The following is a 14,240-nucleotide window of genomic DNA, read 5'->3' as shown; positions in this document are numbered from 1 at the left end:
TACATAATCAATGTACATTATATGTGTATTTCCTTTCAGAGAACATTATAAACCACGGGATTTCAAATTGTTATAGTGGTCTGTGTTGCCATATGACTAAACCCTGTCAAGCTGGTATTTAACAAAGCACTGGGCAAATACAGCAGTACCTGGAGTACTGCGTCCAGTTCTGGGCTGCCTACTACAAGAGAAATGCTGGAGCAAAACCTGCAAAGGACCACTAAGACAACTAAGGAACTGGAGAATCCAGCTCTGGATAAGCCTCCTTAGAATAAAGATGTCTGTATTTCTCTATACATATTGTTGAGGATACCCTCACAGCAAGTGTCAAGTTATTCTTGGAGTGAGGATGTAATTATTTAATAATAAACAGAGCAGTATAATGTGACATGATTGCCTACTGGTGACTGCATGAATTTACTGTCGAAGTTCTCCCCTTTGTTATTAACAACTTAGTGTCTAATTATTATTTATCTCCTTTTAACATTTTCCAAATAAAAAGACTTGCTGATGTTAACCAAGGGGAAGGCTCTGGATTAGTGATGAGGATTTTTGAATTGAATATTTCCTGAATCTGTGTTGTGTATCCAGAACAAAGGGTTCCTCCCTTTTGTGTCCTTTCAGGTCTGGCGCGCATAAGGGGAACAAAAAGATGATTTTGTCCCTGGATGAACCAGTAATGAGATTGGAAAATGGACAGCCAAGAAAAACCTCCCATCTTCCTGCAAAGACTGTAAAATTTGTAACTGCATCTGCTAAAGTAACCTCAAAGAGAAAAAAGTCAAATCTCAGTAGCCCACCAACACAAGTTGAAGAGACATCATTTCTATTTCTAGGAACGTGGTGAGATGCACTATGAAGGTTTTATGCATTCTTAAAATCACAGGCCACTATCAATGAGATCTTCCATTTTAAATTCCCATTTACTCATTCCTATGCTTACACTGGAGAACTTACGAAAAACAATGATTTTTTGGAAAAATATTCAATTTAAAACTCAGATATTGCGTTTAATTAAATATAATAAAATCGAGTATATACAAATGTCTTTACCAATAAGCTGTTCTGAACCAACATTAAAATAAGGAGAACTTGAATAATGCATTGAACTACATACAGTCAGAGAGTAGATGTTAAGACTTACCTATAACTGATTCAACTGTGTTACCAGCAGAATAGAATGGGAGAGTTTGGGTACTGATAATAGAGACAGTTGTAGGAGATGAACTGTCTGATCCAACACTGGAGGCCAGACTAGAAGTAATACTTGAAGCAAGTGGGTTAACCACTGAAAAAACACTGAGATGGTTCTGTTAAAAACAAACATGTATATTAGTGTATGGGTGTGTATACTTACACAGTCATGTGTAAGCACATGAAATAAATACAGCGTAATTTTAGAAATGATTATTTTAGTTTAAACAGAAAGAAATCCAGAAGGGACCTCTAGATGAATAGATTAAGATAATTTTCCGTATCATTTCCCATGTGGTTGGATATTGCCACTATATGAAGAAATTTTGTTTTCAGAGAAATATCTTCAAATGAGCTTTACAACCAGTCAGCTGAAGTCTGATGACCCTTTTCAAAAGGAAAAAATCTACTGAGCAATTATACCATTTCATTATACGTTTGTACACAAATTATATTCTAGATTTCTTTGTTCTGCAAAATTTCCCATTTAATCCAAATGCAACTGGTGCATAAACTGATCTTCAGTTTAGACAGGAGAAACTAAACTGCACAGCACACACCTCTACTACCTCTTTCTAGCTGAACTCTTCTTTCACACAACTCATAAAACATCCTGAGTCAGATGGGACCCGCAAAGATCACCAAGTCTAACTGCTGGCTCTACAGAGCACCACTCACAATTCAAATTGTATTTCACAGAGCACTGTCAAATGCTTCTTGAAATCCAGCAGGCTTAGTGCTGTGCCCACTGCCCTGGGGAGACTGTTCCAAGTGCCTGATCACACTCACAGTGAAGAACCCTTCCCTAATACTCAACCTGACCCTGCCCTGTCACTACTCCATGCCCTCCTCTTGGGTCCCACCACTGGTCACCACAGAGATCAGTGCCTCCCTCTGCTTCCCTTGCAAGAAAGTTGCAGGTCACCATGAGACCTTCTCTCAGTCTCCTCTTCCCTAGGAGAGGGAAGGCTCAACAAACCAAGACTTCAGCTGCTCTTCACACATCCTGCCTTCCAGACCTTTCAGTGCAAAATCACAGAATGGCTGAGGTTGGAAGGGACCTCTGGAGGTCACCTGGTCCAACCCTCCTGGTCAAGCAGGGCCACTTAAAGTAGGCAGCTCAGGACTGTGTCCAGAGAGCTTCTAAATACCTCAAAGGAGAGTGGCTCCACAGACTCTCCGGTCCAGTGCTCAGTCACTCTCACAGTAAAGAAGAGTTTCCTGATGAGATGGAACCTCTCGTGTTTCAATTTGTACTCATTACCTGTTGTCCTGCCACTGATTGTAAATTTTCTTTAGACAGCTTTGCAAAGTACCACAGAATTTTGATACTGCTTTAATGAATCATCCAAAAGGGCAAAATATTAGTGTTAGGCTTTTGGCAATACCTGCTTGGTGTCTGGTTCATTTTTTTTCTGCTGATTCTCAGCTGAGAAGCTTCGCTGCTTTGCCTGAAACAAGAAAAAACTATGAAATATATGAACTTAATGAGTCACTGGTAAAAATACATAATTAGCTCATGAAGGGTCAGAGGCATCTCTGTAATGATGTCTTAAAAAGAGGGCGACTTAATTTCCCTTGTTGCAGTTCCATAAGGAGAGTTAAATTTTAATGATCATAGCGTAAATCAACATGGAAATTGAGCACATGCAAGTTATTTCTAGCCCAAAAATTGAGTAGCCATGTTAGCACTATGATAGACTGAAATAATGTGTTGCAAATGCTTGCCAGCTGGTGACTATTTCTCCAAGAGGCTGGTGGGATAGAAGCCTAGGTTAGCCCAAAGTTTCAGCTGAACTGCCTACATTTTCTCTTTAAGTAATCATTCAACAAATAACACACAAAAACACTTCAAATATAAAGGCAGATTTTAACACCATTTTATAACAAGGTAACATTTCAAAGAAGTGAGACATACATAAATAAAAGGGAACTGTAAGCCCTTTCTCTTTGCCACTGTGTTCTTGCAGAACAAAATCAAAAGGATTTCTGTTCTTTTCAAACCAGAAACTTTAAGTGATTTCCTGAATCGGAGTACACTCTGCATGGTCCTTTCTGTCTCTTTAGGAAGAGTTATTTCTGCTGCCTTTGAAAAGTTCTGTTTGTTCTTTTTTTTCCTTTGAGAGATTTCTAATCTCTCTTGAGGTGAATGCTCCCTATCACTCAGACACAACTCTTCTCCTCTTCATATGCCTCCCATTATTCTACATGTTTTCTTCTCGGTTGCAAAGTCCATCACTGCCTCCTTTCTAGGTATGGCCAACGTGGCCAGTGAGAGGCAAACATGACTTCTTTGTGGCTGAGATGCATGTTCTGTAGCAGCACACTACTCACTGATTATCACCAAAACAGAACAACTGATTTCCACCACTATTTCTCAATTAATGCTGACTTACCTCCAGAAAGCAGCCATTTATTTGGCACTGTTACTTCCATAACATTTGATCTTGGATTATTTGATCACTACATTGGTAGCAGTAAATCTTACTTGTCAAAATAACCAGATCTCTAATTTACAGTCTGACTGAAGATCTACACCTAAGAAAGTGACCATGCCTGGAGAACTTCACTGTAATGATTCTTCCATCACCTACAACACTTTATCATCTACAAAAACCCCTTCCTTTTATTCCTCTTCTGTTTTTCATTTCTGCACTTCCCTGTGCATCTCAGGATATAGAAATCAATTCTGACAAATCACAGTTTAGCAAGATGACTGATTAGTGTGGCTACAGCTTGTTTGAATGTGCCATTGGAGTTTCTTCTTTAAAACAGTTCCTTTCTGACAATTACCACTCCTATAATAAAGAAAAACTTTTCCACATTAGGTAAACCCTTGGCTGAGTTTTTCTCTCACCTGTCACCAGAGCTGCTACACATGCCTGAAAAACATCAGCCTTCCCAATTGTCCCAACCACTACCTGTTTTCTGCCTTCCCCTCCACCATAAAGATTATAACTTCTCATCAACTTCAATTTCAGCAACCCTCCTTTGCTTCTAACGCCACAGATCTCTCTCTTTGTCTCTCAATCTCACTTTATTCAAGAGGATCAAGGTATTCTATCACTCATCTGCCTCAGCAATGAACTTGTCTGAGAGGTAGCTGCACGTAGGAGAATAAACTGACATAAATGAAGATTAGAACTCATAAATAGTCTCAATAGCCAAAAAATAATGCATACTCTCACCGTTACTTTTCAACAAAAAATAAAACTGAACCCTACGAAATCTAGCCATGTTTGGGTTTCTTCACAGTTACCTTGTTCTGTTGTTGGCAACATGGGCTTAAAAATGACCATCACATTTCTGCAAAATTATGATTTGCTGCATGCCAGCTGAGCTGCAGCAACAGCTTCAGGAAGTGTTCTTAGCCCGTGACAATTGCACTTTGATACAGTTTTTAGCTCACTACAGGAAAGGATTCCTGACCTTGTGTTGAATATTATTAAAAATCACTGCAGATACAGGAGATAGAGAACATCTTCTGCTTAATCTAATTATTTAAGATTGTATTTATACTTCTAGACCCATTATTCACATACCTGATCTTCTCGTTCAAAACCTGGTGCCTTAGGATAGCTGGATGTTGGTGAAGAAACACCTGAAGTGCTAGACTCAGAACACAAAACACCGTTTGCTAATGATCTCTGTCTACAAAGAGGTCCAAGGGGTGACAAAGAACTACTGCTACCAGAACTTGATGTTACAGGTGGACTTGAAGAACAGGAAATCTGTAGGAGACAGAAAACAGTGTCTAATACATTCTGTAACACTTTTTATGTTTACAGCAACATTCTCCCTTCGGAAGACAGTTAACTGAAATTATAAATCAATTTCACTCTTCTCTTAATAAAATACTAAATTCAGCATATTTGCATGTACTTTTGGTATAAGCTGGAGCAAAGTACCAGATGACAAAAGTGACTTGGAATTATTGTAAATTGTTTGTCTCTATGCACAAAATGACTCAGGCAGAAATCACTCTTCTTAAGGGAAATTAATTTACAATAAAGGTATACTTGCTTTCTGACAGCAATATTAAGCTACAAGAAAGAAAGCCAGGAGTCTTAACAACTGCACTGTTTACTTCTAATTCCTTTGAAACATTATTTAACGATGTCCTTTTTTCTAGCTTCTCATCAAACTGGATAGACCAACACTGATGGAAACCTAGAAATGAAATTCTCGGAATAAATGTTTATTTACCTATTGCTCTGCATTGCAAATGAGGTAAGAAAAAACTCAAGTCGGGAGAGAAAAGAGAGATCACTATCTTCATATATTATGTCCTGGATTTGGCTGGATTAGAGTTAATTTTCTTTCTCACAGCTGGCACAGTGCGGTGTTTTGGATTTAAGCTGAAAATAACACTGACAACACACCACTGTTTTAGCTGCTGAGCAGTTCTCACACTGAGCCATAGAGTTTTCTGCTTCTTGTGCTTCCCTGCTAAGTGAGGAAGCTGGGGGTGCACAAGAAGCTGAGAGGGGACAGAAGCAGGACAGCTGATGCAAACTGGCCAAACGGATGTTCCACACTGTATGACATTATGGTCAGCAATAAAACTGTGGGGAATTGGCCAGGGCAGGAAGGGCTGCCACTGCTCAGGGACTGGCTGAGCATCAGTCCATTGGTGGTGAGCAATCGTATTTTGCATCACTTGTTTTTTTCTGGTGTTTCTGTTTGTTTGTTGTTGTTTGGTGATGGTTTTTCTTTCTTTTTTCTCTTCCTCCCCACATCCCCCAGACATTAGGCATGTGGTACTTAGCTGCCTGCTAGGTTAAACAACAACAGTCATTTTGCAGCAAATATCAAAAAAACCATATCTATTCAAGTTGACACTAAAATAAAGTTCTGCAATATACCTTTCTAATTCCTGTCCCTCAGTCTTAACTGACAAAATTTTCTATTACAGAATACATTTGCTACCCTTGCAATCAAAAACCTTTCTACTACCAACACACTCCATGCACTGAATCACTGTAAGAAGCTTTAAGTAAAGCATGATTGGGCAAGATATCACTTCACTTATTAATAAATTAGGACTGAAAACAGGAGTGGGATCAAGCAATTTCTTCCAAGAATTAAATTTTTCCTATAGAAAAAAAAGACACAGGTAAGTTAAGCTGTCCTTTAGTTCTATCATTGATTAGCAATGACTCTCCTCGCTGTAGCATTCAGAATAATTGCATCTTAAGACAAAAACAAGGGCAGAAAATACAAGTAATACATAATTAAGTCTGGTTTCCAGAGCAGATGTTCCATTTAAGTTTTCAAAACCAGTTAAATATTACCACCTGACATTTACCATAGCTTTGACTTTTTTCTCTTTTGTTGAAGTACAAAGAAATAAAAAAAGAGATGTTTAAGAAATAAAATACTTATATATTGGCAGAGTGATGATCAGTACTAGCCTTTACAGAGTGATTTACACTTACATTTCCAGACTGCCCACTGTTACTTGTAAGGCTGTTTGTGGCATTAACACTGCTGCTCCATTCATTTGTGATTCCTATGCTGTCTGTTGAAAACAGGTGAGCACCTGGCTTGACTGAAAAGTAACAACAGCATCATAATTACTGGGCTGGTTTTGCTTCCCCCCCCCTCCAGCCTAGAACCACTTTACTTAATAATAAAAATTGTAAAGAGAAACCTTTACTTACACTGCTTAACTTAAAAAGGAATATTAACCTTTGAGAAATTAATAAGTAATTGATTGTAATTTACTTCTAATGTAAATCTAATGTAAATTACAATCAATTACTTGTTAATTTTAATACCAGAAAATTCATCTCAAAATAACTGAACAATTACTTCCTGATTTCCCCAAAGGCTACTTTGTTAAACTAATAAAAATTGCAGATATTTGATTATTTTAATTTAACATCTTAAGGAGATTTAGTCTTCAAGTTTTACAAACAAATAATGAGTTAACAAAAAATGTTTAGTTTAGTAAGCAATTACATTTAATGATATTCCTTCACTCATAATTCATGCACACAGTATATCGGAGTCAGGACTGAGAAAAAAATCTCTCAAACCTACAAGGATTTTTTTCCATGTCTTGCAACTAATGCATTTCTGAAGGGGTAACAGTAAGCCACTATTTAGAAATCAAATGTGAACGTTCCTTTCCTAGGAACAGTAAGTAGCTCTGCTAGAGTGTAGGGCTATGCAAGCCATTGCCAGAAACAGGATGAGTGTGAGCTACAGAGATACCTCTCTTCACTGGAGATAGTGCAGCTGAGGACTGTTTCTAATAGTGCAGTTTTTACTATTCTGCCTATTAACAGTAAGTAAGAGAAATACACTAAATTTCAAATGTTTGCTTCTACAACCATTCTAATTCCATCTAACAGCAAACATCATAATTTCTGGCCAGCTCCATGGAAGTTACAAACTCTACACTGTAAGCACTCCCCCAGCTTAACTGTATTTCCACAGACACCTATAGATGTGGTAGGAGTCCCATATAGTGGCCTCTCTCATGGGCATCACTGAAGCTCCTGAAAACCTGTCTTGGAGGAATAGTAAAATTCATCATGGTCTTAAGAAATGAGGAAAGAAAAGAAGAACAAACAATGTGTCAGCTGAGTGTGAAGAACTCATTGAGGGAAGACCAGGAAGACTACTATAGAGAATGTGTACTTCCCCAAGCTAGTTCAACACAGAATGGTAGAAGCTGTTGAGAAATCTATGAATGATGGAAAGGATTCTTCTATGGAACTAGGGCTGTAAGTAACGTAATAAACAGTTGTACAGAATATCACATTTGCCTAGACATGTACACTGACATTTCTTACAGTCACAGAATCATAAGCAAAATACTACTGAATCACAAAAATCTGGAGCTTTCCAAAATTGCTAGGGTCTTTTCAGCAGGTAAAATGTAAGCTGGCATCAGATCTTTATTTATTTTGAAGTTTACTACAGTAGCTTCAATAAGACAACTAGTGTATTTACAAAAGTCCAACAGGTATACATTTGCTAAGTCAAGCTCAAAGAGTTGTAGGGACAAGCTGCATTTGTAAAGAAAACTTCCTGTTCTAATGCTGCTGCAAATTCAATGTACATTCAGCAACCTCCCTTAACAATGTAATATTTTGGAAAATATGGAATTAATTTCTAAAAAAGTGACATCAATTGCCATTTGCCCATTAAATTAAGGATTTTAAGTCACTTCTGCTATAGGTGCTTAGAAATAACTCTGATAGAAAATAGTAATTCTTTTACTTACTTTCACCATGTGCAAATGCACAAAATGGGCCGCGAGGGCAGTAACCTGTCTGGCGCATATCATTGCACTTTGTAGATTTATATATCTAAACAAAACAGAAGTGTGATTAACTGAAGTATATTTCCTACTGAGCAATAAAATAGATAGAAAATTTTAAAACCTTTAAACAAAAAGTTCTTAATATTTAATAGCAATATACTTAACATAGCTTTCACAGAAAACTCAGTTCTTGCATTTTTTAAATCAAACTGAAGAGCAGAACAGTAGGACAAGTAAACCTCAAACAAGAGAATCCTAACCTCATTCTGTATAATATTAACAATAGTATTTTAGAAAAATGTTGCTTAAATTGCTTTTGTTTTCCATGTGTTATATGGAAACAAGTCAAACTCCAGTTGAAGTCATTTACACCACTGTAAGAAATTTTACAGGAGAAATAATGTATATACTAGAATGTCTTAAGAAAAAAAAACAAAACAATATGCTTTTCTTTTCTACACATCTCTACTATTCAAATCTTACTAACATTCAAATGTCTTTCTCTAATCTGACTGAGGCATGTGAGAACTGAAGTAACACTGACAGTTCAGGGCAGTAATCATGATGTAAGTTGCACATAAGATCCAGGTGCAGTTTCCTGCTCTAACAGGATCTCACTTGTCTTTTATTTCACATGGCTTAGACAAAGTTGACATACCAGAACAATGTTTATATAAGAACAACATTAAAAACCTATTTGAAAGCACACAGATTCTTCTGATAATTAATTCCACGAATTTGCAAATCTGTAGCAAATGGCAGTGGTCCCCCAAGTTTTGGGGATAGGAATACAGAAATAATTTATTTTTCCTTAAGCACCAAATAGGAGTCAAAACACTCATAGTGCAGAGAAGCATTCACCAGAAGTACACGCTTTACCAACAGAGCAGTGGGACTCATCTTTCTACCAATTTTACTGGGAGCTATCAGAGCATTGCAAAACATGAAGGAGTAATTTGTGGACACCATACCCAAACTAGGAAATGAAGCTGGATCCTTCTCTTACCTGTTCTCTGATTATTGGTGAATATAAAATCCCAACTCCGTATATCTTATGCTTATTATGCAGAAGAAAAAAGTAGCACTAACTTCCAGATGGTTTCAACAAAAGAAGTAGCTAGAAGTTGAGTCTTAATTTGTGGTCCTAATCACAAAATCATTCCTAATCCTATGAGATACCCAGGTGGTGAGAAATGCCTACTGATAAGTACTACTATCGTAAGAAGCGACAATATAGATAAAATCAAAAGACTATAGGGGCCAGAGCTGGCACTGATTCCAGAGATGGCCACATCATCCACACGTACCAATGTTACAAAACACACAGCAAACACTAAGAACTAATTCATTACAGAAGAATTCAGCTATAGACAATAGCACAGCTGCTATTTAGTAATGGTGGAATAAAGCTATTCCTAAATATGGCAACAATGAGATTTCTTCAAAAAATAGTCATTGAGCCAAAAGGTAGCAAGAATATTCTTTATCTGAATCTGGTGAAGTGTGAAGACACAACATCCAATAGAAAAAGATAAAGCTGGATAAAGTGAGTATGAATTCAACTAAAGGACACAGAAAAGTAAGGCTGAATTACAGCCCTTTGTTTCAAATCAGTAGGATGAAAAATGAAGGCAAATGCTAACCACCATCAAACAGACTAAATTTCATTGTAAACTGAGTAAAATGAACACTTTGCATCCTCTAGTCAGAGGCTCAAAAGCTGTGTGGAATTTCCATTCTAACCACAAAGCTACAGCCAGAGCTGGAGCAAAGGGAAACAATTACAGAGCACGATGTTGAATGAAATCTCCTTTGAGCAGAAGTACGTTGCTAGTTTCTGTGAAATGAAATGCTACAGCTAAAATTAAGTGAGGCGATAACCCTATGACCATGGACTTGCGTACCAGCAGGAATTATGTTCAACACTTCAACAAAGGCAATACAGCTAATGGAAATAAAGATGGAGAAAGATGGAGAAAGACTGAGGTCATACAGCTGATGTGGGAGCAAACTACCTTTGGTTCAGGGCCAGGAAATGAATTAGGCAACTGTTAAGTGAGAGTTTTTAAAGAATTGGCATATAAAACAGCTGCAGTTGGCACATACTTTTAGCAAAACTGTCATGTCAAAAGCACTACATATAGCTGAGGTATATTAGGTATAGCACCCATTAAGTTTGAGAAGAGCAAAAACAGCTGATTCAGACCACTGTAAGTCCACCAATTATTCTGTCATAATTTAATTAAGCACAGAAAGAAATGAAATAAAATTAAAGGTACATTTGGCAAAGGCCTGTCAAGGTAGACTCATTATAGAACTTTGATAAATCAAAGATTCTTCTCTAAAATGAAAAAGTGGTCATCCTAATAAGACATCAATAAACTATGTGGAAAGAGTAATTCAGGTAATGAAGATTATGACTATTACCAATGTTAAGTATCTGCTGTTAAAGAAATGGGTAGATGACAATGGGTGGTAAGAAGAAGGAAGGCAGCAGACAAAATTGGCATCACTACTCAAGCCTCAGCCTTGTGACTTATTTTAGTATTTTCATTAATATCTCTGTCATAAACTAAAGTATGATAGTCATACTAGGGAGGAAGACAGTGTTATTACAGAATAGGGCTGGAATATAACATGGAAGAAATTAGATAATCTGAAGTAAATCCACACTGTAAAATCTCTAGTAATCAATACAGAGAAATTCTGGAGCAGCATCTCGGGATTGGAGATAGTCAACACCTACTTAATATAAAGATGCAGATGGTCAACCTGATAGGGGACATGTGATAAGGAGGAGTTTGAAAAAATCTTGAAGTCAGTATTCTAGGAGTTTCTTTTAGAGTGGTATGCTCTTGAGATTACTTCAGTAATCTTCATAATTGGAAAAGAAAACAGCAATTACTTGAATGGTCTTTGCTTATAACTTCCTAAGCTTTTAACTTCCTAATGCAAGCAATATTCTGCTGTGAATTCTTTATGCCCATTCAGAGGTCCCAAGTTCCAAACAAATACCGAATACTGTACAACTAGCTTCTTACATAACATGTCTTTTCAGTATCATGGGTTTTTTTTCCTCCATTAACTGGAAAATGCCATAAAACATTTAAATCTCAGGAGATAATGCGGCACTGCTGTTTTCCTTAGCACTTCATTTTTACGCTTAATTATCCAGCCAAGTTACAATGAGCATATCTAGAGAGAAATCTAAATTCATACACTTCTTCTGGAGTGTCCTACTTCAGGCAGTAGGAAGAGACACTGCTCTTACCACCTTCTTTCACTTATTCAGATTCTTGCAATTATTTGCAATACAGCTTTTAACAATGCTCAAAATTGTAATTTGTCCCAAGTTATCGGAAAAATGTAATTAAAACTGATTCTGAAAGTTAGGTAAAATTTATACCCAAATCTTATATATGGACAATCAACATGAAAAAAAGGGTTTTCATGAGTCATGTGAAAAGTCAGTCCAGCTATTAGATTAAAAGCATCCAAATGCTGCAGGGAATATTAGTTCTTTTTTTAGTAAGCAGTATATTGAAAATGCCTATCAGTGAAAACCACAGCAGTAAAATAAATATTCTCATCAGATTTTGCTTAAACCAATAATTCAACTACTGGAAGAGTTACGTGACTTTTCTCTCCAAATGTTATGTATTTTTCACATGTATCATCTTTAGCAGATACTCAAGAGCACAATAAATTTAAAGTCACTAAAAGTAAGAAGAAGCTCATTTCTTACCTCGGGATGAAACTGCTGCTCTGTACGAGAATGACAGTATTGACAGCTATCCCCACTTTCACACCTTGAAGGTTCACCCCATTCATCTGCATGTTTTACACTGGGGCAAGGAGTAGACCTAGAAACAATGATGCCCAGAGCATGTTTCCATCTAATTCATAGCAGAAGTCTCAAACAATTTCCCATTAAATTTGAGGAGCTTTGCTTCTGGGACCTATAAAGTTGTAAATTCTGAGAGAAAACTAGTCTTTTGTCTCTGACAGAAGGAGGAGCAAGTAGGATTCCAGCTTTCTTCTGTCTGGTGACATTTATGGATAGTCCTGAGATTGTCAAGCAAAACCCATCAATCCTAAAGCCTACAGCACAGCATGATGGAACACCAAATAAATGAAGAAACCAATGTTTCAGAATGACAAGCTCACTCTAAAACTAAGTGAAGGGATGCATTAAAGTTACTAAGAGTACTGCTCAGAAACAGAAAATCTGGGGAGCGAAAACAGAAGAAAGCCAGAAATTAGAACTGGTCTTTTTCCAACAAAGAAGATATCACCTGGTGATTCTTGATTTTCACTAAAAATTATAGTTTTCATTCTTCACAGGAAAAACAGAATTTTTTTTTATTACCATTTCATGTTTCTATTCTTCAGAAGTGACTGATCATTCTGAACAGATGATTTTTTTCCACAAAGAATTAAAAATAAAATAAAAATAAAAAATAAAATAAAAATAAAATAGCAAGGCTGCTGGGAAAGAGATGTTTTTATTCCATTGGGAATACCCATAGCATAAGAGCCCAAACAAACTAGTCTGCTAACAATAGTCTTGACTGACCAAAAAGTGTATTCCAAATATTTATGTACCTGTATTTGAATGTTCTGGGATTCCGTCTTCTATCTCGGCTGTTGTGATAGTGCGGACATGCGTAGCCCTGGCGGCAGAGTCTGGGTGGCTTTGTGCATTGCTCTGTCTTGTAGCCAGCCAGTACAAAATTTGTGTCTGTAAACAGGTCAAAAATTAAGAGAAATAAGCAACTAAACTTTGTATTCCAAGTGCCTTGAGTTAGCTTAGGAATCATGCTGTTTTGTAAAAAAAAAAAAAAAAGTTATCCATCAGACTCATCCATCCTTATAAGTCTAGATAAGATCAGTATTTTCTGAAATACAAGTCCAACATTCATGCAAAGAAATTTTCATCATACTTATATTCTATAGCAACTGTAAAATAACGTACACAAACATAGGACTACCAACCTCGGTAGAGAAACTATCCAGAAATACTCATTATACCTATACAACATTTTGAAAACGAAAACCATAAGCAATACTACTCATTTTAGTAAGACAAACACTGAAACCATTTCAAGATTTATATCTACATCCTTTCTTAAGTTTAGTGCTGACAGTCCTTATTTCACCAAAACTTCTTTCATGATAAGGGACACTAAGATTAGCCACTAAAATCTTCCTGGACAAATTCTAGAGCCTCTTTTTGACTTTGGCCTCTTTATCTACATCTGGTTCCAGTAAGGAGGAATTAGAACACGGAAAAAGAAGGTTCTGTCTAGAAACAGAAAAAGACAGAAAAACAACAGAGCAAGCAAATAAATTAGAAGGTAAAATTTGGCTAATCGTCAGCATGGCTTTGTTAACAGTGAATTACACCAAGCCAACCTAATTCCTTCCTAAGGTAGGAAAATGGTTTCAGGTATAACAGAAGCAATTGCTATCACATATCTTGTCTTTAGCAAACCTTCTAATCTGAGATGTCCACAAAAACAAATACAGCAAAATTTGTACAAAATTTGTGGAAAACGAGCTGAAAAAGCATTTTCAAAAAGTCAGTAATGGTGTACTTTAAAATAGCAAGGCTTACTGATCAGAGCATCACACAGAGTCTACATTTCCTTCAGTCCTCTTCAATAGTTTAATTTAAAACTAAGGAAAATAAAGCTGAAATCACCAGCTGGATGATTATTTTCAGTCTCTAGCAATTATATGCAATCCCACCACATTTAGTAGGATGTAA

The 14,240-nt window shown here is 36.7% G+C and overlaps 1 protein-coding gene across 22 annotated transcripts in view; it reads right to left on the bottom strand.

Annotated features, from left to right (window-relative positions):
• Nucleotides 1-14,240, bottom strand: part of UNKL (unk like zinc finger) — a 37,580-nt gene that overhangs the window by 11,850 nt on the left and 11,490 nt on the right. For all 22 annotated transcript variants that reach the window (XR_005839860.2, XM_015294511.4, XM_025155166.3 and 19 more), the window contains 7 exons: nucleotides 13,076-13,211; nucleotides 12,216-12,333; nucleotides 8,432-8,516; nucleotides 6,633-6,745; nucleotides 4,737-4,925; nucleotides 2,583-2,645; nucleotides 1,145-1,310 (listed from right to left, as the gene is read on the bottom strand). Coding sequence is in view for 21 of the 22 variants with exons in the window: in XM_015294511.4 (XP_015149997.2) it covers nucleotides 1,145-1,310; nucleotides 2,583-2,645; nucleotides 4,737-4,925; nucleotides 6,633-6,745; nucleotides 8,432-8,516; nucleotides 12,216-12,333; nucleotides 13,076-13,211 (870 nt within the window). In the remaining variant the exon portion in view is untranslated. The remainder of the gene's footprint in view (nucleotides 1-1,144; nucleotides 1,311-2,582; nucleotides 2,646-4,736; nucleotides 4,926-6,632; nucleotides 6,746-8,431; nucleotides 8,517-12,215; nucleotides 12,334-13,075; nucleotides 13,212-14,240) is intronic.

This window comes from Gallus gallus, chromosome 14 (assembly GCF_016699485.2).
Source record: "Gallus gallus isolate bGalGal1 chromosome 14, bGalGal1.mat.broiler.GRCg7b, whole genome shotgun sequence".
NCBI classification, from domain to species: Eukaryota; Metazoa; Chordata; class Aves; order Galliformes; family Phasianidae; genus Gallus; species Gallus gallus.
Note: the sequence above shows the minus strand (reverse complement) of the source record. Positions and strands in the feature narration are given on the sequence as shown.